We start from the raw sequence: 27,929 nt of genomic DNA on the forward strand, positions 1-27,929 counted from the left end.
TACCCAGGAGAGGAGAGACTGGATTATATGGTAGGATTATATGGTAGGTACAGTTAGTTTTATGCCAAACTCTTTTTCAAAGTAATTTAATCACTTTACATTTGCTCCACATCCTCACCAACACTAGGCATGGTCAGTCTTTTTAATTTTAGCTTTTTTAATAGGTGCATAGTGATACCTTATTGTGGTTTTAATTAGCATTTCCTTAATGATGAATATATATATATATATATATATATTCATCATTAAGGAAATGCTAATTAAAATATATATATATATATATATATATATTCTGGATATAAATCCTTTATCAGATCAAAGATCTGCAATTATTTTCTCCCAGCCTATGGCTTATCTTTCCATTCTCTTAATAGTGTCTTTGAAAAACTGAATTTTTAAATTTTAATTAAGTCTAATTTAACAATTTAATGATTTGTTCATACCACACCAAAGTATGATCTATAGAATAACAAATAGTCACATTCATATCTAAGAAGTTTCTGCATGATCCAAAATCCAAATATTTTCCTCCTAAGCTTTCTTAATTTAGGTTTTACATTTTGGGGGTTATGATTCATTTTGAGTTAATTTTTGTATATGATTTGAGTCATTGGTCACAGTTCATTTTTTTGCATACTGATATTCAATAATTCCAGCACCATCTATTGACAGGATTATTCTTTTTCCACTGAATGATCTTTGCATTTTTGTTGAAAATCAGTTGTCCACTGGTGTGTGGGTCTATTTCTACATTTTCTATTCTGTTCCTTTAATCTGTCTATCTTGAAACCAATTTCATGCTATGAAATATAGTAATGTTATTCCTCCAGCTTTGTTCCTCTTTTTCAAACTTGTTTTGACTACTTTATGTCTTTTGTATTTCCTTATGTTTTATGATCAGTTTATTGACTTAAAGAATTAGAGATTTTGATGGATATTGCACTGAATCTACAGATGAATTTGTGGGGAACTGACATCTTAGCATCAATGAGTCTTTTGATCCATGAAAATGGTATATCTCTCCTTTATTTAAGTCTTCTTTAATCTTTCTGGAAGGTATTTTGTAGTTTTCAGTGTAAACATCTCGTAGCTCTTTTGTCATATACCTAAATATTTCATAGTTTTGAGGCTACTACAAATGGCATTTTAGATTTTTAATTTTTATCACATATAGATATATTTCATTTTGATATATTTATATTATTTCCTGAAAATTTGCTGAGTTGATTTATTAGATCTATTTGCACCTATTTTGGTTCAGATCTATTTGCACCAATTTTGGTTCATCAGCTTTTTTGAGAATTCACAGGATTTTTTTTCACCTAGGCAACATATCTAAGAATAAAGACAGTTTTACTTCTTCTAAGACAGTCATTTTGCCATGAGTGAGAAAGTAACCACTTTTCATAAGGCACTCACACTCTGAAGAGTATTTTTCATCATTATTAGAGTTTTGTGGCTGAGGCTGTGATGCTCCAGCCTCCTTTTTTTCTAGGGACATAGGGACAATACAATCCTGCCACCCTACACAATCTCTCACCAACAAAAAACAGTGAAGAAAGTAGCTCAGGACATTGTGACCAACCCCACTGACCCATCTTTGGGTTAGACTAGTGTGCCCACAAGGCTGAACTCCAAAGGGTGAAACTGATTGTTCCCCATGGCTGCACATGGCCGGGGGCCAGCAGCTTCCTCTTAAATCATGTTAGGCCCTGTTGAGCTTCCAGAAGCATCCTGGGATGAGACAGAGAGTTCCTGAAGGAGGCCTACAGCTGTCTTATGACATATGCTACACTTTTCTGCCTCTTTTTGGATTTTAATATTCAGGGAGTCATGCAAGTTGGCTTTAGAATAGAAGAGCTTCCAAGAGTGTCAACCACATTCCACTTCATTAGTCCATCTGCTATCTGGCTCCCATGTTCATGCCACTGGCTAATTTGAATTCTCAGGATAGTTGATCTTTCATATCAAAAGATATCTGGCCCCAGATGTCCCAGCAGACATCATGGTAGATGTCTCCAGCAAAAGTGATCCCACCATATCTCTCCCCTCTCCCAGGCATTCCCATGTGTCCTTTCTCTAAGATCCTCCCTACCCTCCCGATTCCCACTCCTACCCTCCCATCCCCAAATTTGTCTCCAGGTTGTTGGGCCCTCTGGTCATCACCGGCAGTCCTTCATATGCAGCTTTAAGAAGTAGAATCTGAATTGTAATCCACTGTTGGAGGACACCTTCCCTTAGTAAAAGGTGTGATCCTTTCCCTTTAAAAAGATAAGAGAAAGAGAAAATGAAACCAATCCCTTAGAAGGAAGTGAACCCTCATCCCTGGGGGCATCCAAAGGGGGATGAAAAGGTACCTGTTAGTCCTGCTTCCCAAGGGTTCTACATTGGGTAAGAGGACAAAATTGATGAACTTCAGGGTGCCAGGGTAGCTCAGGGGTTGAGTGTCTGCCTTTGGCTAAGGTCCTGATCCCAGGGTCCTGGGATTGAGTTCCGCATCGGGGTCCCCACAGCAAGCCGCTTCTCCCTCTGCCTATGTCTCTGCCTCTCTCTGTGTGTCTCTCATGAATAAATACATAAAATCTTTAAAACAAATGATGACCTTCAGCAATGAAACAACCTATTTCTAAAAAGGAAATTCCTTCCTAAAAAGGTTCATCAGAGCCCCAAGCTGGTTTGTAAGAACTTCAAATACAAAAGCCTAGCACTTGAAAGATCATCTAGGCCACTCTGAGAGGGAGATGTGAGCCAGAGAGAGGAGAGAACTTGCCTGAGGTTACCCTGGTGGCCAGAGTCCGGGCCAGACTTCCAGCCCAGAGTTCCTGACCTCAGTCTAGTATCCCTTGCGTTGTTCTGATTCTTTTCTCCAAAGGAAATCCCTGAAGACTCCAGTTCCATCCCCAGAGCCATTTAGAAGACAGCATTTCAAGAAGAACCCTTTGCTTTGTGTATCAAACAGCATCTACCAGTCATTACATTATACACATTTATGTGTTTGTTTATTGTCTGTCTTCCATGCCAACATGTTAACTCTACAAGGGAAGGGCAAGATTTGATTTATTTATGGATGTTTCCCCCATAGTCCCCTCAGACTATTACTTGGGCTTAATAGGTGCTCCACAAATATCTGTCAAAGGAAGAAAGGTAGGAGGGAGGGCTCACCAGGGCAAAAAAAAGGCCTTAATTCTCATCTAGTGGGTCTTCAGTCCTCCCCCATCCCACTGCCCCTGGTCTGGCTCAGAGCCAAAGCTCTTCCCTGACCATGAGGACAGCCTCCCTGTTTCTGTCCCCATCCCACTGCCCCAGAGCACATCATGAAAATGCAAGAGTTATTTCCTACTAAAACCCTTCTGAGTATATGGGAGAAAATATTTGCAAAACACATATCTGATGAAAGATGGATGCCTAGATTATATAAATAACTCTCAAAATTTAATAGAAGAAAACAGACAACCCTTTTTTTCAAATGTGCCAAAAAAGAGATACTAGGAAGCACATGCAAAGATGTCCAACATCTTGTTGGCAAAGTGCAAATTCAAGCCACGAGGAGATACACCTCTCAATATGGCTAACATCGGGGTGGGAGGGGAAGCCCAAACTGACAATAGCAAATACTGACAAGGATATGAAGCAAGTAGAGCCCACATACATTGCTGGTGGGAATACAGAATAGTACAGCCATTTCAGAAAATAGTTTCTTATAAAGTTATACATACCACGTGACCTAGAAATCCTACAGTAGATATTTGCCAAAGATAAACAAAGCATGTGTCTACACAAAGACCTATATGTGACGGTTTATAACAGCTTTATTCAAAGCAGCCCAATCTGGAAACATTCCAGATGTTGCTCACCTTGTAAATGCATTTAAAAAAACTGCAAACCTGTGGTACATCCATACAATGGAATAGAACTCTGCTTAAAAAGGAACCACTGCTACATGCAAATACATGGATGAATCTCAAGAGCATTATGCAAAAATAAAAGAAAAGCTACAAAATTCTACATATGGCACGATTCCACTTATACAACATTCTGGAAAAGGCAAAACTATAGGGATGGAAATCCTGTCAGTAGTTGCCAGAGGCTGGGGGAGGAGATAGACTACAAATGGCACAGGAAAACCCTTTGGGTGATGGCAATATTCTACATCTTGCTTGTCTTGGTGATTACATGACCAACGGCATTTGTCAAAACTCACAGAACTATATTCCTGAAAAGGGTGACTTTTACTGTATTATAGTTATACTATTGTAAATCTGACTTTCAGAGAAAACCTTCTGTGGCTCTTCATAGGCAGGGTGAAGTCCAAGCAGCTTAGCTTTGCATTCAAAGTCCCTCAGGCCACACCAAGGCAATCCCATCTGCCCTATTCTCTGCTAGTCTCCCCTCACACGCTCCATTCATCATCCATAATGAACCATCTAGTGTTTTCCAGACATGTCCTGAGCATTTTTGCTCCCTGTCCTTGGCTCATGCTCTTCTCTCTGTCCTAAATGTTTTCTCCTCCCTGGAAGAAGTGAAGCCTCCCAGAAAGAACACAACTCAGACCAGCTGGACTAGAGATGCAATCCTGCTCTGCTATTGTGGTAGACAGAGGACAAAAATGGTCCAGGGGCACCTGAGTGGATCAGTGGTTGAGTGTCTGCCTTTGGCTCAGGTTGTGATCCTGGGTTCCTGGGATCAAGTCTCGCATCAGGCTCCCCTATGTCTCTGCCTCTCTCTGTGTGTCTCTCATGGACACATAAATAAATAAAAATATAAAAAACAAAAACAAACCCGAAAACAGCCCAAGTCACCACTTCTCCATGCATCCAAAGACTTTGCAAAGTGACTCTGCAGCTTCCCCCCTCAAGAGGTAGAGTCTGCTTCCCCTCCCCTTGAACCTGGGCTGGACTGGTAGCTTGCTGTGGCCAGTGGAATGTGGAAGAAGTCATGGTGTGCCGCTCTGAGCATAGGTTACAAAAGGCCTTGAACGTGTTCTCTCTCAGAACCCTACCGCCTCCATGAAAACAAGCCTGGGCTGCTCCACCAAAGGATGAGTCCCTGTGGAAGACAGTATAGCTGTCCCATCCAAGACCACCCCAGATCAGCCAGCCCAGCCAACCAAGACACCCATCTTTTCCCCTGACTCAGAGCCCATTTTTAGGGTCTACTCTAAAGTCTCATCACCCCCTCAGGTCCCTGTCTGAGCAACTGGTATTTCAGACACGAAGAGGCAAAGCCAAGTCCCACCATAATATTACATCTTCCAAGCGGCTCTTTCCAAAGACCTCCTCCCGCGTCGAGGGCACACTGAGCAGCTTCTTGGCGACTTGAATCATAGGTTTCTATCTACAAAAAGGCCAAACTCCTACATTACGAATGCTGCCGTCCTGCTGCGCCTATCCATCTGGCTCCACAATTTGCCACATCCTCCCGCCCTGCACTACCTTCCCACCACTCAAGCCACCCCTGACAGGCCAGGCTTGTTCACACCTCTGTGCCCATGCCAGCACCTAGGACACCCTCCATCCCTGCCCCACCTTCCCAGGTAGACTGTGGCTGCTCTCTCTGCACATGACCCTCCCACAGCATCTTGCTGAGCCCTGTGTTGTGGACCTGATTCCAAACCAATCCCTCCCCTCTGCTCCATTGTCCTGGGACATTCTGAGCAAAATCTCCTGGCCCCTAGCAATTGTTGGCTACATTTAACTGGCTTATCAACCTCTATGTCTTCCCTGCCTCCTACCCTCATCCAAGGTCAACCATTTCAGGAGTGGGTCCCACCACTTTGCAATTGGAACACCTGCTTCTTCCTTGCCCATCAGCCTGGAAATATGCTCAGACCTCTATCCTCACCCACTCCTACCAAAAATAAAGGAAGAAAGAGGGAAGGAAGGAAGGAAGGAAGGAAGGAAGGAAGGAAGGAAGGAAGGAAGGAAGAAAAAGGTAAAAATACGACCTCCTCTCCACCTTCCCTTGGAGCTCAAGGCAATACATTTCCTTGGTGCCATGTTGTCTCCATGGCAGTCACCAGATTTCCACATTGCATAGTAAACGTGTAGTGGGATTGTGGAGGGAGGGGCTCCGTGCTGAACTTCCTGAGTTCCCGCTTCTACTCCAAACTCCTAACTCTCCCACCAAAAAAGCATATCCAAGGGCCCAGGAAGCCAAAGAAAGCTGACCCCAAAAAAATGAGGGCAGTTAGAGCGAGGACAGGGAGATGAGTCACATCATAGTGAAGTGTCAAATCCTACTGTAAGTTTCCCATGTGTTCCTCTCATGGAGTCCTCCAGACTCTGGACCATCTCATCAGGTAACAGACTGATTTACCCTTTAACAATATTCCTTGAGCTCCTTCTATGCATGCCAGTGAGACACTAGAGCACCAGAACTGAGAAGTTGCATCTAGTAGGGACCAGTGTGTGAATAAGTAATTGCAGCATAAGGGGTCAGAGGCACCATTTCTGCCTTCCCTCTAACTTGGTGGTCACTTCCACCTTGCCAAGCCTCCCTCACCTGTGTATAAGGCAGGGATGATTGGACTGATGACATTCACCCTTGGCCTTCGATGGCACCCGCACAGTCTGTAGACTTTGTACAGTGTTTCCACCTGCAGATGCATGGACTCATGGTCAGCGTGCAGGGCCGTGGGCAGGGATTAGCAGGAGCAAAGTCAGCACCAAGGAGCAGTCAGGATCCAGTGAGAACGTCTCCGTCCTCCAGGCTCCTTTCTTTTCACTCATTCTTGACTCCTGCTTTACTTTGATGTGTTTTGATTTTTTTTTTTTTTAAACTTCTAGAGTCAGGAAGCCCCGGTGGCTCAGAGGTTTAGCGCTGCCTTCAGCACAGGGCGGGATCCTGGAGACTCGGGATCGAGTCCCACATCGGGCTCCCTGTATGCAGCCTGCTTTTCCCTCTGCCTGTGTCTCTGCCTCTCTCTCTCTCATTCTCTGTGTGTGTGTGTGTGTGTGTGTGTCTCATGAATAAATAAATAAAATCTTTAAAAAGAAATAAATAAAAAGAAAACTTCTAGAGTCAAATAATTGCTTCTTTTGCTTTCAATCTTTCTCATTTAGCATCACAAGCAGTTTGGGGCGCCTGGGTGGCTCAGTCAGTTAAGCATCTGGCTCTTGATTTCAGCTCAAGCCATGATTTTAAGGTCTTGAGATGAAGCCCTGTGTCAGGCTTCCTGCTCAGAGGAGAGTCTGCTTCTTTCCCTGTGCACGCCCCTGCTCTCACATGTGTGCTCTTTCTCTAAAAAAAAAATAATAAATCTTTTTTAAAAAATCACAGGCAAAGTTATAAATTTTGTTCCAACCCGGTACTTTGACAATACTATAATAAAAACTCTATATCAAAATCTATGTAATTAATTTCTAAAAACTGTATAATTTCAAACGTGACTTTCTCTTAGATCCAAGAGCTATTTAGAAGTGTACTTCCTAATTTCCAAGTACTTAGTTTTGGGGACTAGCCTTTTATTGTTAATGTCTTGTTTTGTTGTACTATGTTTAGAAAAAGTGACCTCAAATTTTCTATGTAGGATATTTTAAACTTGGACATTTTATTTTTTTAAATTTTTTTTTAATTTTTATTTATTTATGATAGTCACACACAGAGAGAGAGAGGGGCAGAGAGACACAGGCAGAGGGAGAAGCAGGCTCCATGCACCGGGAGCCTGACATGGGATTCGATCCCGGGTCTCCAGGATCGCGCCCTGGGCCAAAGGCAGGAGCTAAACCGTTGCGCCACCCAGGGATCCCTAAACTTGGACATTTTATATGAGATTTTCTTAGAGGATTGACTTTTATAAGTGTTCCATGAGTATCTGAAAATAATATGGAGTAAAATATACCCATTTAAATCCTCCAAATAATTATTTATATAGCCTTATCTGTCAAATTCTCAAACAAGTCCATTCAGAATTTTCATTATAATTGAGGGAGTTTGTCACTGTTATTTTGCTTCTTTATGGATTTTATTATTTATCATGATTAAACATGCAAGTTTGTCCCATTGAATATTTTTGCCTTGAATACTTTGCTTGGTATTGGTATTGCCACTTTTTCTTTTTTTAAAAAGGTTTTATTTATTCATTCACGAGAAAGACAGAGAGAGAAGCAGAGATATAGGCAGAGGGAGAAGCAAGCTCCCTACTAGGAGCCTGATGCAGGACTTCATTCCAGGACCCCAGAATCATGACCTGAGCCAAAGGCATTCGCGCAACCACTGAGCCACCCAGGTGCCTCTATCACTTTTTCTTTTTGTTGTGGGCTATATTTATTTGGTATCTCATAGCCAGATATATTCTTACATACTTTGTCTTCTTTCTTGAGCTCTCCACGCTAATTCATTTTTCATTTGATTGGACTATATCCCCCAGTACTATTTTCAGGAAAGACACGTTTGGCATATAACCTAAATCCTTGTGCATCTCTATTTGCCTTGCACCTGAATGACAGTTTGGCTAGACAGAGAATTCTATAAACAGTGTTTTCTCTCCATATTTCAAAAGAGAAGCCCAAAACATGTATAATTGTCTTTTATTTAAGTTATAGGTTGTCTTTTTAGCTATGATACTTACAAGATTTTTTTTACAAGATTTTTATTTTACCCTCGAAACTCAGAAATCCACCACACTCTAAGTGAACTGAAAGCATACGTTAACTTTTGTCCCTCATGAAATCCCACTAAAACCAGAGTTAAGGAATAAAAATGTTAAAGCATATACTCACAGGGACAAAAAGAATAGAAGCAGCAGCAGTAAAAAATATTTTGGAAGTGAAAAAGCAGATGGAAGAATGGTAACTAACTTAGCAGACCCAAGAAAGCTAAACCCTAAGTCAGTAGAATATAAATTTAGGAATTCCCTCACTCCAGAGGCTGAAGAATTGGCAGCACCAGGTACCTCTGGAAGTGAGAGTGAAACGAACCCAAAACAAGGCTACTGATTGAGAGTCTATGTGGTATCAGTCTCCGTCCCCTTTCTCTATGGCCAGATGAATGCCTTTCATGAGTGAAGGTTCAAGAATTTATTATCTGGAGACACAGAGGTTCTCTGTACAGAATGACACCAGGCACGGGTGATATTGAGTACCAGATCTAAAGCAGAATCAAATGGAAGTTCAATCACTAAATATTGAGACCTCTAGGCTCTTCTCTTCTACTAAGAGCTCTGGCAGCCAGGCTTAGATCACCTGAAGAGTTTTCTCCCTCCAAAGTAAAAGACAAAACATCTAACAACACTGACATTGAAGATCCTGCTCATGAAAACACCCAGGTTGGTCATCCTATGGTGAAGTCCATTCCATAATCAACAAGTGCCCCAGAACTTTCAGTAGGATTTTTAGTTAGACATGAATGCCCAGCCAAGAAATACCAGACATTTAAGAAAAATATCTGATATGGGATCCCTGGGTGGCGCAGCGGTTTGGCGCCTGCCTTTGGCCCAGGACGCAATCCTGGAGACCCGGGATCGAATCCCACGTCAGGCTCCCGGTGCATGGAGCCTGCTTCTCCCTCTGCCTGTGTCTCTGCCTCTCTCTCTCTCTCTGTGACTATCATAAATAAATAAAAATTAAAAAAAAAAAAGAAAAATATCTGATATGGAATATTGAAGCCAAAATAAATACACAGGGGGACAAAAGGATTTGATAAAAGGAGACAGTGTCAGGCAAACTTGTCTTAATCAATAATATCTTCAAAGTATGAGAGACATTGTATCTGTGATATAAGAATGGTGTTATTAAAGTATTTAGAAAACAAAAAAAAAGAACAATTAGAAATTAAAATATGAAATCAGAAAATGAAAAGCTCAGAGTGAATGAGAGACCATTTCTGGTCACCTGAAAACAATCAGCAGCTCAGCCATACCCAGGATGAAACCAAGCACAGAGCAGGCTTTTCAAATGAATCAATCAGTGGAAAAGCTTATCAGGGAATCCTTTTTCCCACCTTATAACTTACCTACTGTGCCTTGTGACACAGTCCTCCAGACCTAAGAATGAGCCCAAGTGAGTCAGGATTACACAGACAATGCCAAACCAGATTGCCCCAGAAAGAATCATGCATCAGCCTAACAATTAGTCATCCACAGTGATCTGCTGGTTGGCTTCCATTCAGTAGCATTTATAGGCCTTAATTAAGCCTGCCCATGGCCCTGTAGGGTATAAAATAATCCCATTTTACAGATGGGAAAACTGAGGACTGAAAAACAAAAAGGTGACTCTAGGCTCCAGATGGGTCTAAATGGAGAACATACAATTTGCATAGTCTGTCTCAAGAGCACTTGTTCTCTATTTGCCTTATTTTTTCTTTTTTCTTTTCTCTCTCTTTTTTTAAAGATTTTATTTATTTATTCATAGACACACACAGAGAGAGGCAGAGACACAGGGAGAGGGAGAAGCAGGCTCCATGCAGGGAGCTCGATGTGGGACCCGATCCTGGGTCTCCAGGATCACACCCCAGACTGCAGGCGGTGCCAAACCGCTGCGCCACCAGGGCTACCCACCTTATTTTTTTCTGATTATAAAAATGTTATATATATATATATATATATATATATATATATATATATATATATATATAAAGTTATATATTTATTCTGAAAAATCTAAACATCTCAGAAATGAAACAAAGTAGAATGCAAAAGACCCTGGTAACCCTCCAGAGATAACCATGAGCAACAGTTTGGGGCCTAGTTCTTCAGAGTATGTTATCTATGCATATGCATATATATATAAAATATTTTTTAAAGATTTTATTTATTATTTATTCATGAGAGACACAGAGAGAGAGAGAGAGAGAGAGAGAGGCAGAGGGAGGAGCAGGCCCCTTGCAGGAAGCCCGATGTGGGATTCGATCTCAGGACCCTGGGACCACACCCTGAGCCAAAGGCAGATGCTCAACTGCTGAACCACTCAGGAGTCCTGGAAATGTATTTTTAATAGGGTCATTATTCTTCTATTTTTAATATTCATAGGTATTTACTCTTTCAGATGGAGTTTATAATAAATATATCGAGTTCTGCCTATCAGCCCCTCAAATTTTGCTAAAATGGCATTAAATGTGTGCACCAATGGGGAGAATTACTGTTTTTTCCAATATCAAATCTTTCCATCCATGAACATGGTATTCTCTCCAGGAATTCAAGATATTTCTGACATCTCTTAATAAAGGTTCATATTTTATTTCGTGTATGCCATAACCATCTCATTAAGTTTATCCCAATGCATTTTCCCATTGGTGTTGCTACAAAGAATGAGATCCTTTCCTTTTTCTCAATTATGTTTTCTATTAGTGATGGCTGCAGTATCAGAGGAAACCCTTCACCTTTACAGTTTTAAAATGAACTCTCTTGGACTATTTTAGGTAAACACATTATAAATTGTGATGATTTGCTCTTCCTTACCAATAGTTTTATTCCTTATTTGTTTTTCTCATCTTACTGCATTTGCTGGAACCCCCACAACACTGTTGAATAATGCCAATGACACAAGTGTCATTGTCTTGTTCTTGACTCTGTAAGAAGTCTTTAGCATTTTACTATCATATTTAATATTTTGGCCTCCTCTTCAAAAGCCCCCACCACGCTCCCTCAGGACTCAAATGCCCTCCTATTTCTCCTCCATCCCTGTCAAATTTCCTTCTTAATACTTTTCCTTAGGTCTTTGACAGCAGAGGGTGCGTTAAACCACTATAGCTTCGTTTCCTGGATGATGTGCACTCTAAGCCTCTATAAAAAACTTATCCCTTGTATAACTAAAATACACAATTCTTCCAGGGGCATAGCAGCTGCTACAGGACAATGAAGCCAGCATTTGCAACATACCTTGCCAAATAGCATCCAAAGGCAGAGCATATTTGCAAGCATCATCTCCTTTAGTCTTCAAAACAAACTCTACAAGGTGGGTTGTTTGTTCACTCTCGTTTTTCAGAGAAAGTCTCCAAGTAAGTTGTCCTAGGTCACCCAGCTAAGTAGCACACAGAATTCTTTTTTTTTTTTTTCATTTTATTTATTTATTTATTTATTTATGATAGTCACAGAGAGAGAGAGAGAGATGAGAGAGGCAGAAACATAGGCAGAGGGAGAAGCAGGCTCTGTGCACCGGGAGCCCAATGTGGGATTCAATCCCGGGTCTCCAGGATCGCGCCCTGGGCCAAAGGCAGGCGCTAAACCGCTGCACCACCCAGGGATCCCAGCACACAGAATTCTAAACTAGATTACAAAGGAAATCCTATAACCTCACAAGCCTGGGTCTTGGATGGGATTACAGTGGTGAAGCAAAGTTCCAACCTAAGGGGAAGGCAAATGTTCAGGGCAGAAAACTAAAGGTCTAAAGGAGATGGGGCATCCTTCCCTTCTCTGCAGTCCTTTGCTCAGCAAACAGTATACAGAATGGAGCTTTGCTGAGAGGGTGGCTGGGGAGGGTGGCTGGGAGGTTCCCTGCGGGAACTCCAGCATGGTGCTCTTCCTGGCATCCTCAAATCCTCACAAGGGCCTTGGTATATGGGAAGGGCCCTGCCCTGGAAAAAAAGACCAGATACGAGTCCCAGCTCTATAATTCACCAGCTGTGTGACCTTGGATAAGTTGCTACCTTCTCTGGTCCTGGTTGAACACCCATTAAATAAACCCAACCACCTTGGCTAGAAAGAGGAAGAAAATACTTTTGCATAAAGTGTTCCATTTGATTTTCAAGGCAGATTTAAACAAGGCAGATGAATACATGTATTAATCTCTACTCCCTCTACTCCTTTTTGCAATTCCCTAAAAGGACTATAAAGGAATTTTTCAAGATAAACAAACAAGAAAAGGAGGAGCCTGTATCAGGGGACAAGAGGTGTAACTTTTTTTGGAGAAATGGAGCAAGCTGCTTGCAAGAGGGGGAGCCAGTGAGAAACCTGCCAGTTCCTACCACAAACCCCAGAGAGACCCAGAAGTTACAAGCATCACTAACTCAAAAAAGTAGGCACAAGTCCAATGGCTGAAAACAGAGGAGAAGTTAGATACACACACACACACACACACACACACACACACACCCCACGACTCGCCCCCTCAGCAGAAGACTGGAGGTTGAGTATGCAGAGTGGCTCCAGGGCAGGGAGGCTGGGTACAGCTGAAGGTAGGTAGACAGGCACCCTAGTCAGAATAGAGGAAGTAGGTGGAAATCCATACACTGCCTGAGATGGCTCTGCCTCCTCCCCCTAAATACCAGCAACTACATTTACCCACAGGATGTAGGATCCTTTTCTAGAGAAGCTGGATGGTCCCACAGGAAGTACCTAGACACACTGATTTTGAGGGTCCTCCAAAAGAATGACTAGACTCCCATCTAACCACGCTCAGTGAAACCACCAACTGACAAGCCTCACCCAGACTCACGGTATTGGTTAGTGCTTTCCTCTTAAACACAAACAACACACGTGAAAGAAGTAAGGAGCTTAAAAGAAGCACAGGCCATGCAGGGAGCAAAAGGAAAACGAAGGGAAATTATCATTATTATCTTTAGATAAAAGAACAGATTGCATACAAGACACTTAACTGGGTGCTATAAGAAGAGAGAAGAGGAGAGGGGAAGAGAGGAGAGGAGAGGAGAGGAGAAGAGAAGAGAAGAGAAGAGAAGAGAAGAGAAGAGAAGAGAAGAGAGAGAAGAGAAGAGAAGAGAAGAGAAGAGAAGAGAAGAGAAGAGAAGAGAAGAGAAGAGAGAAGAGAAGAGAAAGCAATCCACAATCCTCAAAAGTTTGCAAACTATAAAAGACAGAGCTAAAATTTCAGAAGGCAATAGTAAAGTTCAAAGATAAGGACAAGGAAAATTTACCAAAGAATAGGAAGAAAAAGGCAGAGATGGGAAATAAGAAAAAAAAATGAAGAAAGCAGAGTGTCAAACCAGGATATCCAATCTTCATCTAAGAGAAGGGAGAGAAAGCAGAGGAGAGGAAATCACCAAAGACACAAATGCAAGTGATTTTCCCAGAAAATTGGCCCACATGGAAGGAACCCACTAAGTACCCAAAAATATGGGTTAAAATAGATTCATACTAGGCCTAGTTAAGACTAAATTTTTAAAAAGATTTTATTAATTTATTTGAGAGAGAGCACACAAGTAGTAGAGAGGGCAGGAGAGGGAGAGAAGTAGGCTCCCCACTGAGCAGGGAGCCCAATGTGGGGCCCCATCCCAGGACCCCAGGATCATGACCTGAGCTGAAGGCAGACGCTTACTCGCTTATTCGACTGAGCCACCCAGGCACCCCTTAGACTAAATTTCATCATGAGACTTCAGCCCACAAAGGACAAAGATTCCAAAAACTTAGAAAAGAAGATGTAGAATGCATACAAAGGGCAGGACACCAGAACGGCATAGGAATTCTCAACCATGCTCAAAGCCCAAAGGCAATGGAGCAAAATCTTCAAAATTCCAAGGGAAAAATATTTCCAACCAAAATCTTATTTCCAATCAAACTGTTGATCAGGTATGTAAGTAGGAAAAAAAAATGTTTTTTGAGGCCTGCAGTCTATCAAAAATGTTACCTCCCTTTACCTTTTCTTAAAAAATCCCCCCAAAACAAGGGCATAAATCAAGGAGGAAGACACAATGGGACTATGTTGCTAAAAATAAGCATTTATAAGTTGGTTTTCCATGAGCCATCCGGCCTTCATGCCCTCACCACATGTGCCAACAACAAAATGACCTAGAGTGCATGTTTATTCACATTTTAACATTTCCGAAATGGAGATTACATTGCAACTGATCGCCTCTTAGGTCAATAAAATATGGCGGCGGCAGCTAGCATTTGCAAGCTGCTTTATAGTTAGCCATGGCATTTCATGCACCTTATTTCCTTAGGCCTCACAACAGCTTCCTGAAACCAGTTTTCCCAACCCCATCATGAATACCAAGAAACTGAAATTCTGCACCATGAAGCCACCCAAGACAGCACCTAGGTGGTGCAGGTTGTGGGTGGAAGAGTTAGTGTTGAGTCCCTTCTTACCAGGAGCTTTGGGCAGAGCATCTCATTTAGGGCTCCATAGTCCTCTGGTCATCTGATAGCGGAGGGAAGGAGGCTCAGCGAGGTTAGGGTCGTGCCCCACCTCACACAGCCGGTATATAGCAAGCTCAGGAGCTGACCTCTCCACTGCCTCGCTGCTGGGTTGGCACTAGGGGCAGCAGCTATGTTCCCATGGGAAGTGAGTGAGCACAAGGTGGTGGTGGGGTGGGGGAGGAGGGAACCCAGCACCCCCAGAGTAAGCCCTTGCCCCCCTGCCGCAGCTGCAGGAGCACTTACTGCATGAGCCTGTCCCTGGCCGGGTCTGAGAGGTAGCGCTTGGATCCACCCAGAAACAGGGACCGATATCGCTGCCGACGGTCCTTGGTTTCTGCCAGCCAGGTGTTGAGGTAGTGGCCCACACCCACAGGGTTCTGCGAGGCAGACAGGACGGCAGGACGTCAGCAGGCCAAGTGACTGGTCTGGAGACGGGAACCCGTGCCTCCCCGCTCTCCCCACACCGCTCCTTTCTGCATCTGTGATGGGCTGAACTGTGTCTTCCGAGGAGACAGGTGGAAGCCCTAACCCCCTGTGCCTCAGCGTGTAACCTCACTTGGAAACAGTCGCTGATGTCATTAGTTAAGAGGAGATTCTACTCGAGTAGGGTGGGCTCTTGATCCAATCAGACTGGTGTCCTCATAGAAGAGACACACGGGGGAAAGACAGCCCTGGGACGATGATGACAATGACACAGCAGACTGGAGTGATGCATTTACACACCAAGGAATTTAAAAAAACTGCCGGCCACCACCACAAGCTAGAAAGAGGCCAGGAAGGATTCTTTCCAGCAGGTTTCAGAGGGAACAGTCCAGCTTCCAGAACTGTGATAGGAGAGAGTGCTGCTGTTTGAAGCCACCTGGTTTGTGGGACTTTCATTAGGGTGGCCATAGGAAGTGAATCCCACCCAGAAACCTGGGTTATAGATACAAGAGGCACCAACAGAGAGGTTCAGAGAGGAGAGGCAACCTGCCCAGAGTGACCAGCGAGGGCAGGAGAATGGTGGGCAGGAACCCCACCACCTGTGGAGCAGCAGTGCCAAGGGTGGCCTGGGAGAGATGTAAGAAGCCAGACATAGTTCTATTTGCTGCTGAACTTGCTGCTCAAAAGGGAAGGGCCTGTCTCGTAGGGGAGCAAGCTCCTGGTGGTGTGCCTCCTGCCCTGGAGCAGGTCAAGCTCAAGCCTGGAATCTGGACCTCACCTTAGCCCTCCCACTCGGGAGTTATCAGCCCCGTGGTAGCAGCATCTGGTGCTTATCTAAATACCTTATTTGGGGTTCCCCAAGTAAAGACCCTCTCCCCTGCAGGAGGTGCAGGCTTGGGTGAGAAAAGGAAGTTTGCAGAGAGCTGACCAGCTGGTCCTCCTGAGAATCAGGCAGGGTGACAGGGTGTGGGCAAGTGATAGAGTGTGGGGCCAAGCCATCACTCCAGAAGGTAAGCAGGTAGAGTGGAGGAGAGGCACAAGTGGGGGCAGTGGGAACATACTGGGAGGGCAGGTAAGTTATAAGCAGGACATTCCCCGGGGAAACCAGGATCCTTTATCTAAAGAATAAACAGGTGTTCAAAGCCAGGCAAAACTACCCTGAGCTTCTAGAAGCCAAGGTGAGGCTACCTGCTGGGAGGGAGGTATGTGTTGTGGGGGCTCCGGGCGTGCTGGCAACGTGCTCTTCAACACTCTGGGGACTGGTTGCATGGTAAGTCTATTTTGTGACAGTTCGTGGAGCTGTTCCCTTAGGATTCGCACACCTTTCTGCATGATTATTAGAACCCAATAAAAGGCTCACTTACAGCCTGAAGGGCAGGAATAGGAAACAGGAGGTCGATGCCCAATGCCGTGTGTGTGCATGATGAAGGCAGGCACATAAGCCCAGAACTTAGCTGTTTTACAAGAACACGAACTAAAGGTTACATCTCACACATGGGGACGGCCACCTCTGGGGAGGGGAAGAGGACAGAAGGGGTCCTTGTTCCACCAGGGATGAGAGGAGGGCCAACTCCACTAGCTGCCCCAGAGGCTTCAAGATCAAGAGAAGGGAGGGAGCACTCCCCTGGGAAAATAAGAGAATAGAATGACTCTGGGGGGACGTCCCTTAGTTAGAGTAGTGGTTCTCAAAGTGCAATCCCTAGAGCAGCAGCAGCGGTGGCAGCACCTGGGAACTTGTTAGAAATGCAAACACCCAGGCTCCACTACAGGCTATGAGTAGACCCTCCAGCATGGCGCCCCACAATCGGTGTTTTAACAAGCCCTCCAAGCCACTCGAGTTTGGAAACCCTTGCCTAAGAGAAATAAGATAGTGGGCATCTGTGTTTGTCCCTTGGGGAGAAAGAAGTGGGTTTGGGCTGGGCTGACACAGAGCATCAGTTCCCAGGGGCAAGGAGGGCTTTCGGCTGCCAGGAGAGGCAGGAGAGGGTTCCCTGCCCATCACCGTGTACCTCCCACTCCAGACCCACTCACCCAGCTTCCCAGAATCATCTGGTAGGTCTTTATGCCCATCCGCTTGGAAGACAGCAGGAACGGTGGCTGGTTGATGTGCTTGCATTTCTTCTCTGGAGGGAGCCACGAACCGGGCCCAGACGTGGCCTAGGGGGAAGAAATGAAGGCCAAAAGCTGGAGAGGCCTGGGGCTGGGGCAGCTGAGGGCTCCCAGCACTGACCTCATCCACCTGGGAGTCCTGGGCCTTCAGCCACAAACAGTGGAGGGTACCCAGCCACCTTCCAACTCCCCAGGAGCCTATCCTGGGCAGAGCGAGGGGCCCCATGGTGCTCTCAGAACCCATGCCACCCACTCCAACCCCACCCACCAGCTCGACACCTCTTTCCCGGTTCCCAAGGGCCCACACCGCACGACAGGGCCGTATAGGCTTTTCCAACATGGAAAACAGAAGCCACATTTGCTGGGGAAGCCTGGGCAAATCCCTTCACATCTCTGGGCCTTCATTTCCTTTAGTGAAATGCAAATGATAACTCCTCCTTTGGGGGTGCTGGAAGGTGCCTGGCCCAGAGGAGGCACTCAGGGAATGTTGGCACCCTTTTTTCATTCCTCCGGACCCCTACTCTTTTGGTTCTCCCTTGGGAGAGGGGGCAGGCCCTGCCTTGGAGGTGGGGGGGGGGTGGCTTTCCAAGTTCCTGGCTGCCACATCTGCAGAGAGGAGCGCATTGTTCCCTTGGAGGGAGCAGGTGCATGGTCCTCTGTCGGGGCAGACTCCTTACCCCTTGGGCTCTGAGGGGAGAGAGGGGCACTCCATAGATTCCAGGCTCCACGTGGCCAGCTCCACTCCTTAACCTCTAACCAACCCTTAAGACCTACCTGGTTATACTCAGAGGACAAGGGAGTAAATGAAGTCTCAGAGGGACACCTGTGTGGCTCAGTGGTTGAACATCTGCCTTCAGTTCAGGGAGTGATCCCCGGGTCCTGGGATCGAGTCCTGCATCACACTCCCCACCAGGAGCCTGCTTCTCCCTCTGCCTATGTCTCTGCCTCTCTCTGTGTCTCTCATGAATAAATACATAAAATCTTTTAAAAAACAAAATAAAACTGAGCCTCAGAGAGTGGAAGGGACTTACTGAGAGTGACAAGGCAGGCAGGACCAGGACTGGACACCACGTGGGTCTGACACCCAAGGCCGGGCCTTTCCTCTGAAATGGCCAGCCCCATCCCACTCTGGCCACAGGAGAGGCCCCTCCCAAGGGAAGAAGGGAGGAAGCTCATGGGGGGAGGGGGAGACACTGACCAGTTTCCGGGGGCACTGGCTGAGGGTGGCCCAGTAAATCCTTTCTGTAGGGGTTTCTGGGTTGCGAGAAATTTTCGAAAAAACCCCGCGCTTCTTATTGTGACAGGAGTTAAGTTCTTCCACGAAGCTCGTAAAATTCATCAGTTCCCTGGGCTTTTTTTTCTGAGAAACGGGGGGAAAAAAAAAGAAAAGGAACAAGAACAAGAACAAGAACAAGAACAAGAACAAGAACAAGAACAAGAACAAGAACAAGAACAAGAACAAGAACAAGAACAAGAAAAAGAAAAAGAAAAAAAGGTGTGTGTTAGGCCAGGAAGACCAGAGCCCTCCCTTTGGATCCTGAGCAGCAGAGAGGAGCGAGGTGGCCACACACGGAGGCACCACCGTCTATCCTGCTCCCAACGTCCCCAAGCCAGGTGGGCAGAGATGCAGCCCCGGCCAGGGGCAGGGGGAGCCCAAAGAGTCTCCAGCAACGTCCACTTCCGTGCTACCTCGGACAACGTAACTGGCATCTGCTTGTACGTTGCTTCATTTTTCTGCTCGTTTCAAGGACATTTGTGGCGTGGGGACCATTCTAAGCAGGAGCCGTAGTCCGAATATCTACAAACCAGGGCAATGGGGTAACACTAAGGGTTTTGGGGGCTGTGAAATCACTCTGTATGATACTATAATGATGGACACTCTTGTTCCAACCTGTAGAAGACACCATCCCAAGAGCGAATCCTAACGTGAACTGTGGACTTGGGGTGACGGTGATGTCACCATGGGTTCATCACCTGTACCACGTGCACCACTCCAGGGAGGGATGCTGCCAGTGGGGGAGGCTGTGCGTGGAGGGGGCACCGAGGGTGTCAAGGATCTCTGTACTTTGTGCTCAAGTTTGCCATGAGCCTAAAAATGCCCCCTCTGCCCCCCATAAAGTCTATTACTCTTTAGATACAAAAAAAATACTATTAGTCTGCCTGGGCACTAGCCAATCAAGATGTACGTTGGCCGTGGAGCCTGGGTAGGGTCCCAAGGCCCCCATGTCAGTGGCTGGTCGTGGGGCCGTCTGGGAGGCCCTGGCAAGGACAGCCAGGTTGGGGGGCTCATCTTTCAGCGGCTGGTCGCCCATCAGTCCGAAGTATGTCAACATTTCGCCACCACCACCCCTTCCTCACCACCTGCTGACAATCCGTGTTGTGTGTCCTCTTCCACTGGAGTCTAAGTGCCACAGGGGCAGTCATCCCGGTGACTATTTCCTGGCCCCAGAGTGAACCACAGTGGAGACAAAACGAGTGGGTCATGGGACAGATACTTAACTCTAATCGCTATGAATAGGAACAAAGCAAAGCGCAGCCCGCTACGGACCACACAACAGGAGCATGACAGGTGGGGAAAGAGGGGCCGCGAGGTGAAAGTCTCCCTCAGTTTCCCCATCCTCCCAGGCCTTCAGGTCTCTGGCTCCTTAACGGGGCACTGCTGCTATCAGCCGAGCTGGGCGTCCAGTCCTGGCATGGTGACCCTCTGTTCCTCCTCTGCGGTTCATGCAGGCGAAGCCAGGCACACGTGCTGGTGTTCACGTCCCAGCTCTGCTCCTGCCAGCGGCGAGGCCATGCAGTTTCCTCAACTAACCCAGGGAGCCACATGCTGCCACGGCGGTGAGGGTGAAGTGAGCCAGTGCAGGGGCAGGGCCCTGCGGCGTTTGGCACACAGGGTGGCGGTGGTGCTGCAGGCCGGCCCCCTGCTGGGGAATGCAAGCTCCAGGCCTCGCCTGGGCACACACCTGCACAGAGTAATGTCCGTAAGGCTGGGGCTTGCTTCGGTCACCGGAGAAAGTGTCGTAAAGCCCACGGGTGCCCATGGATTGTGCCAGGTATGCCTCAATGCCACTCTTGAGAGAGTAGGTGCCTGGAGCCAGACCACTCCCCTAGAAGAGAACACAGATTACAGGCCCGCAGGAAAACCGCTGATGCAGACCCATTGCCATCTGGGGTCTCAGTTTCCCTGTATGCCCTAGTCATCAGATCCCCCACCCCACCCCCGCCCCAGGACTGTGCAGAAAGGCAGACAAGGTCTGGCCAGGTGAGGGGGTACCTGATGAGACAGGGGGGATGGCTTGTTGGTCATCCTGCACATGAGGCCCTCAGAATGAGAACGGTTCCAGGCTTTCTCTTCCAGCTTTGTGTATGGGTTGCCCTTCACCCCATAATTTCCAGGGCCTGGATAGTAGTTCTGCAGGGGGAGGGGGGACAGGGGTAGGAGGGAGGGACATAAAGGTTATCAACCCCACTCTTTATGCCGAGTGTGTCTGAAGAAGAAAAACCCCTGGGAGGGGAACGGGTTGTTCAGGGTCCCTGCGTGTTAACTGCCCCTCATCCCAAAATACCCTACCAGCCTTCTTTGCCTTAGGAAATTCTAATTCTGGGGCACCTGGCTGGCTCTGTTAGTGGAGTGTCCAACTCTTGATTTTGGCTCAGGTCATGATGTCCCCCTTGGGAGATGGAGCCTCCCCCCTCCCCGGTCGGGCTCCTCGTTCAGTGGAGAGTCTGACTCCCCTCTGCCTCTGCCCCTCCCTCAATCGCAGGCACAGGGCATTCGTGTGTTCTCTCTTTTTCAAATAAATAAATCTTTAAAAAAAGAAAAATAAAATTCTAATTCTGCAAAGCCAGCTCAAATGTCATCTCTCCTGGGAATGAAGCCTTCCTTCCCTATCACCCCAGACAGTTGCTGGCTTTGGGTCTTAGAAATGCCATCTATTGGGGCAGCCTCGGTGGCTCAGTGGTCTAGCACCGCCTCCAGCCCAAGGTGTGATCCTGGAGACCCAGGATCGAGTCCCACATCAGGCTCCCTGCATGGAGCCTGCTTCTCCCTCTGCCTCTCTCTGTGTCCCTCTGTGTCTCTCATGAATAAATAAATAAAATATTTTTTAAATGCCATCTATCACACCCATTGTATAGCCCTGCATTTGCATAAGTGGGGGTTCTCACTGTGCTATGAACAGTGCTGTGACCTGGAAGGATCCAGAGTCCTGGGTTTGAATCCTGGCTCTGCTGCTTCATGGCTGAATGGCCTTGGGCATACAACTTGGGCCTTCTCAGCCTCATGGTCCATGTTTGTAACATGGAGATAGTAATACTTTTCTTTCAGGGCAATGAGGAGGAAAATTACAGAATGTCTGTAAAACCTCCTGCGCAGTGCTCAGCCCACAGTGGGCACCAACACCTAAGTCAGGATGGGATGCCCGTCTTGGGGGTAAGGAGAAGGAGGTAGGAGAGATGGAGAATTGTGGTTGGAATGAGCATTTGGGGGTTTCCACTGTCAGGGTTAGAAGTATGGTCTCCGTTGGTGGACTGAGGGGAGCCACCCTGCAGCGCAGGTGCATGGCTGCGGGGGTGTGGGGAGGCAGTCCCTGGATAGAGACCCAGCAATGTTTGCTGCTGCGCTGCACCTTTCAGCCCCACGAGGTCGCTGCTGCTCCACGGATGGCTCAGCCCTGCCCTTCTCTGCTGGGAACCTGCCCTGGGGAAGCAGCCCTACAAGGGAAGGGTGGACGTGGCAGGGTGGACCAGACAGGCACCCTGCTGGGGTAGGGGGGCTACTATGGCATCCGATATGTTTGCCCTCAGAGGACAGGGCTACATGTTGCCTCCTTCCAGGGCCTGGGTTTCCAGGTGTGCTCAGTAAAAGAGCCTCCAGGTAGGAAGATGGGTCCCTGTGTGGTGTGTTGGGCTTCACTTGGAGCCTCAGCACCTGGAGGTCCCAGAAGGTGACCCAATGAGATCAAATCAGCACCATCTGCCATTAGTGGGTGGGGAAACTGAGTCTCAGAGAGTCAGACCTCGAGTCCAAGGGCCTACCTCAAGAAAGGGACAGCAGCTAGGGTTCCAACTACAAAATCTGTGCACCTCCTGAGCTGTCTCCCAGGCACTATGTAAAAACCCCCCAGGGGCAGGAGGGCCATGAGCCTGGGTACACCTCAGAAGTGACCTCAGAGGGCCCGTTACAACAGACAGCAGCCGCCCCTCCTGGAGTCCACGGACTGTGCCGAGCCCAGAGCCCATGATTTTAACTGAAATGTTCTGCTGTCAGAGCTTTGGGGGCTGAGGCAGGGGTGATTGATTCTGGGGAAGGTGTATGTACCTTGAATGTAGGAATCGGCAGAGATTGTTTTAGTTGGACCTTGAAGGAAGAGGAGGATTCCAAAGACAGATGTGGGGGAGAAGGCAGGTCCCCCCACACCACCCCTACATGGGGCAAAGGCCAGGAGACTGGAATAAGACCTTTCAGGCCAGCTGGGAGAGGTACTATGCTGTAAGCAGGGCAGGAAGGACCTCGAAGGCCTTAGGAGGGTATTCATATCTGACTTTGAGGCATGAGGGTCCTTTAGGAAGATGACTCTGGCCAAGGTAGGAGACCAGGAAATCTGTCCAGAGAGCTGCCCCTGGGTGGGAATGAGGCAGTGGCCTGGGCTGGGGCAGAGGCAATGGGGATGGAAAGAGGAGGACAGGAGGAGGACAAGAGGAGGGCAGGAGGCAAAAGCACAGACCCTGGTGACCATGAGGAATAAGGGGCCGTTGGGTTTCTGAGTCTGGCAGCTGATGGTACCATTCCAGGGAAAGAGCAGGCCCCGAGAAGCTGACATGTGGGGGAGGGGGACATGCAGAGTTTGAGGTGCCTGGGGGACCCCTAGGGTGGGGATCTGGAGCCCTCTGCATGGAGCCTGGCTAGGCAAGAGAAATCACCGCAAAGAGGGGGGGGGGAGCGCTAGGGATGGAGAGCCACAAGGGAGGCTGGCGGAGGGGCTCCAGAGCTGTGGACCTAGTATCCCCAGAGCCAAGAGAGGGGAGAGTGCACCTAGGGAGGGGGTGCCTGCATCCCCCAGTGCCAGTGGTAGATGAAATTCTGAAACCAGAGGAGGAGGCCTTGCCTGTGCAGGGGCTGTGGTTTGACAGCCCCATCCTCTCTGGGGAAAGATTCACAGGGCGCCAAAACAGGCACCTACAGCTCGGCTAGGACACTGGGGCAGGCTGCACTCTGCACAGGTGGCATCTGTAGACCTGCAGTGGTGGGGGGACTACTGGAAGGACCAAAGGCCAGAAGAGGCCGTCAGGCTCCCTGCCCAGGTCTCACTGCAAGAAGACAGAAAATAGGCCTTGGACATGAGCTCCCCAGGGATTGCCATCTGCACCCACCGGGGCAGTGCCACCTCCTTGAACTTGCTGCCCCTGCCCCCAGCCCAGGAGAGTGGCTTGGAGAAATCCTGCAGGGCCTAGTGGAGGTTACTGCGGGAGAGATAGGGGGATGAAGTGGGAGAGGAGGGCCAGGCCATGGTACCCTCGCCCTACTCAGCCAACATTCACAGATGCCCCAGAGCTGGGAGCTGGGGACCCAAGAAGGAAGCATCAAACTTGCTCCTCTGCCACCGTCTGGGTTGGGCTCTGACATTAGACTCCATCCTCCAAATACCATCAGGGAACGAAACCCAAGTGAGCCCACTTATGTGTAATGCGCTGTGGCTATTATGTGTGGATGCCCCTGGATTCAAATCCTGCTTGGATTTGAATTCAGAGCTCTGTGCCCTTGGGCACTTGCTTAAGCTCTGTACTCCAGTTCTCTTACTCTATCAAGCCAGGATAATGACCGTGCCTACTTCACAGGGGTGTTGTGAGGATTAGATTAATAAGTACCCTCTAGTGCTTAGGACAGCACCTGGCACGTGGCGTCATTTATTATTATTTCAGATTTGAAGGTAATGACACAGCTTGCAATGCCTCTGGGCAGCCCTGCTCCCTGTCTGCAGTTACAGCCTCGGTGCCTGAAGATGCAGAGTAATTTCCAGACTTCACAGCAGTAAGGTGTAGAAGGAGGGGCCTGGCTTTGGGGATGGACATCACCTGCTTGCCAGCTATGCAGCCTGAGGCAAGATGCTCATCCTCTCTGAGCCCCCAGGGCCTCGCCTGGACTGGCTGCAAACACTTAGGATGTTCTGGAACATCTAGTACTTAGTAGGCAAGTGTGCGCTTACTCAGTCCACAAACACTACCTGTGTGCCCACTATGTGCCAGGTGCTGCTAGGACCTGGGACTCCAGCAGTGAGCCAACCAGGCAGGTGTCGCCCACCCTCAGGGGCTGATGTCCCGCAGGGAAGAAACTTTAAACACACAACCACCACTGAGACTCCTAGGAAAGGGGGATGTCTGTCACCTAGTGGGGGTCAGGTAGGCTTCCTGGAGGAAGGGACCTTGGAGCTGACAGCTGAGGACTGACAGAGGGGCAGCTGGGGGGAGCGTGGGGGCAGGGAGAGGAAGCGCATTTCTGGCAGAGGGAATGGCAGGAGCAAAGCCCCAGTTGAAAGAGCTTGGTCCATGTGAGGAGCTGGAAGCAGACCAAGAGCGCCCAGCGGACCACGAGGGCGGAGGGCACTCCGTGACCCACGGTGCACGCTCTGCCTTCCCCCTTATGCCCTACTGAGCTGGGGCTCCACTCTCTTCTCCCCACAGGGAATGATCATCCTGACCCACATGGATGCCACCCCACCTCTCACTAGCATCGCCTCCCAGCCAGATGCCTCCAACCCTCACCCCAGGAGCAGGGTGCTCCTCTGAAAATGTGAATCAGGTCCTGCCCCTGTCAAAACCCTCCACTGTCCTCCCACAGAACTTGGGATCAATCCCAAAGCCCCTACCTTGCCGCAGGGTCCTGCCATCTGGCCTCTGCCACTTCTCCTCCTTCCACCCTCAGCCCTCCCTCCAGCCACGCTGGCCTTCTGCCCCCCGGTTCTCCTCATGGTTTACACCTGTTCTTCCTGCTGCCTAGAATGCTCTCCTGCAGCTGCTGTGAGTCTCCATTGCCCACCTCCTGCAGGCTTTGCTCAAATGTCACCTCCCAGAGGTCTTCCCTGACGGCCCTGAAAATTGCACTTCCATCACCCTGGATCCCTTCCCTGCCTCGTTTTTTCCTCATGGTCCTGATAATATATGATTTGCTTCTATGTACTGTTGTTTCTTCTACTAGGGCACCAGATCCATGATTCATCACTGCTCGATCCTCAAGCCCGAGGACAGTGCGTGGCACTTAGTGGGTGTTCAGTCATTACCTGCTGGCTAGACAGATGAATATATAGATGGATGAGTTCGTTGAGCACCTAATGTATACTAGACTCTACTCTGGGGATTCAGAGATGAACCGGTTGCCAGCAGAGAGCAACTGGGCTGCTGGGGGAGACAGGCACAAGAATATACGACAGCTCCTGGGCTCGAAGCTGTGGTACCAGAAAGCAGAAAGCAGAGGGGTTTGGGGCATCCGGAAGAGAGCTTGTCTGGGCCTGGGAGGAGATGGTATGAGGAGGGGCGCTTCCAGCACCAACCAGCCACGCTGCACGCTCCGCAGATGGAGTGGAGGGTGGGAGGGCTCCACTCCAGGACACAAGGACACCTACCCCAATGAGTCCTCGGAAGCGAATCTCCCCTGAGCTGAGCAGCCCCCGGGTGCTGCACGGCTTCTCCTGCAGCTGTTCTAAGAAGTCTTTGAGGTTGTAGGAGCCAGGCCCCAGCTTCTCCTTCTGCCTCAAGTAAAGAAAGCAGAAGGTGACAACCTGAAACCTGGGAATGTCCCCCCGGGAAGGAATCTGGAGGGTGATGGCATTCCCTAAAGGAGGAACTCTGCCTGGCCTGGGGGGACGCACCTGCAGCTGCTTCTCCTTCATGATGGCCTGGTACTGAAAGTGGGGCAGCTGGGTCAGCCGGATGGCTTCCTGGGCCCGGGCCCAGCCTGTGCCCACCTCCTCTCTGAGCTTCTTCTTGCTAAAGCAGGTCTCCTTGTAGCCATAGGTCCCAGGTCCTATGTGGGACTGAGTCAGAGCATGGTCACACATACTCTGCCCACAGAGCATCTTCCTCACCCAGCTGCCCTCCCAACCTGGGGGCGGAAAGGCCGGACCCCGCTGCAGCCCCTACCCCTAGTGCCAAACATGACACCAAGGGGCATGGCACTCAAGGTATGATCCCAGCATCCCCTGTCCCTGATCCCCTTACACTTCAGGGAAGGGTAGCACCTCGTTCATAGCCCACAGCCAGTGGGTGCCGGAGAGGAAATGAACCCCAGGTCTCTGTGGCCCCAACCATGCTGTCCTCACCACAGACCTGCATTTATCATTACATCTAAGACCCCGGGCCCTGAGCCAAGCTCTGAGCTCCCAACCGAGAGGTGTGAGGTCTCCAGGTCTCCGGGCCTGGAGAGGTGTGAGGCTCGCCCCTGACACTGCTCAGCCTCTTGCCCCGGGTGAGGCACTTGGAGGCGCCGAGGGCACAAACTTACCAGGTCCACAGAGTAAAGCCTGGAGTATGGGGCCTCTGTAAAAGTGCTGAATTTCTTCCGGTTGGGATAAACGGCAGAGACATCAAACCTAGAGAGGGGCAGAGGCCTGGTGAGAGCCCAAGGCCCAGCACCCATCCTGCTGTGGACAGGTCTGGGGGTGGCGGTGTTGGCTTCCCGGGGGACCTGGCCGCTGGAGCATGAACTGGGCTGCTCCCACCTCAGGGTCTCTGACCTTTCTGGCTCCCTCTCCCTGGACACCACCCTTGCCTGGTCCCATCCCCTCCACTGGGGGCCTTTACTCACTCCAAAGTCACCTTCCCCTCGCAAGCCCCTGCGAGCTCCTCCTCCTAGCTGGCTTTCTCTCCATTGCCCTGTTACTATCCAACATTTTATGTATTTTTCTTTTTGGTTTATCATCTACTCCAACCACGCCCTCCCCACAAGAATGCAAACTCCAGAGGACAGGGTTTTGCTGTTTGTTCACTGCTGTGTGGGCAGGTGCTAGGACTGCACCCGGCACAGAGCAGGGGGTACCTGTATATCATATAAATGTGTGGAGGGACGGAGGCCCCCTGGGCTGAAATGCTGCGCTGGTGACCTCCTGTGGGCCGGGCTGCCTGGCCTCGGTGCGTCTGGCCCATAGGAGGTGCTCTGGAAAGGGCTCAGGTCCCTTAAGGATGGGGAAAGAGCCGTGGGGGGAGAAGTGCAGCAGGTGTGCCCGGAGAGAAGGGCAGGCCCCCGCCCACCGCTCACCGCCAGCCCCTCCCGTCGCTCCCTCGACCCCCACCTGTGGCTCTGCACCCCGAAGGGCGCCCCGCTGAACCTCTTGACGCCCATGGCCCGGCCGCCCCCAGGCCAGGTCCTCGCGGGGCC

At 48.6% G+C, this 27,929-nt stretch overlaps 1 protein-coding gene across 1 annotated transcript; it reads right to left on the reverse strand.

Annotated features, from left to right (window-relative positions):
• Positions 1-2,131: 2,131 nt before the first annotated feature.
• On the reverse strand, positions 2,132-27,893 carry CIMAP2 (ciliary microtubule associated protein 2). Its single transcript, XM_026006919.2, has 10 exons — positions 27,844-27,893; positions 27,057-27,144; positions 26,425-26,589; positions 26,179-26,301; positions 20,835-20,972; positions 20,524-20,667; positions 18,759-18,920; positions 17,483-17,608; positions 15,272-15,405; positions 2,132-2,261 (listed from the first exon to the last, which is right to left on the reverse strand). Exons 1-10 carry the CDS (start codon positions 27,891-27,893, stop codon positions 2,189-2,191), a joined length of 1,203 nt encoding a protein of 400 aa, XP_025862704.1. The 3' UTR covers positions 2,132-2,188.
• Between the last annotated feature and the right edge of the window lie 36 nt (positions 27,894-27,929).

The sequence above is a fragment of the Vulpes vulpes genome, chromosome 12 (assembly GCF_048418805.1).
Source record: "Vulpes vulpes isolate BD-2025 chromosome 12, VulVul3, whole genome shotgun sequence".
Lineage (NCBI taxonomy): Eukaryota > Metazoa > Chordata > Mammalia > Carnivora > Canidae > Vulpes > Vulpes vulpes.

Coding starts and splice junctions, on each gene's coding strand:
- CIMAP2 (XM_026006919.2), bottom strand. CDS start 27,893: ATGGGCGTCAAGAGGTTCAGCGGGGCGCCCTTCGGGGTGCAGAGCCAC. Junction 18,921..20,523: donor ACGGACATTACTCTGTGCAG/GTGTGTGCCCAG, acceptor CCCGTTTCTCAG/AAAAAAAAGCCCAGGGAACT. Junction 15,406..17,482: donor AGATGATTCTGGGAAGCTGG/GTGAGTGGGTCT, acceptor TCTGCCTCGCAG/AACCCTGTGGGTGTGGGCCA.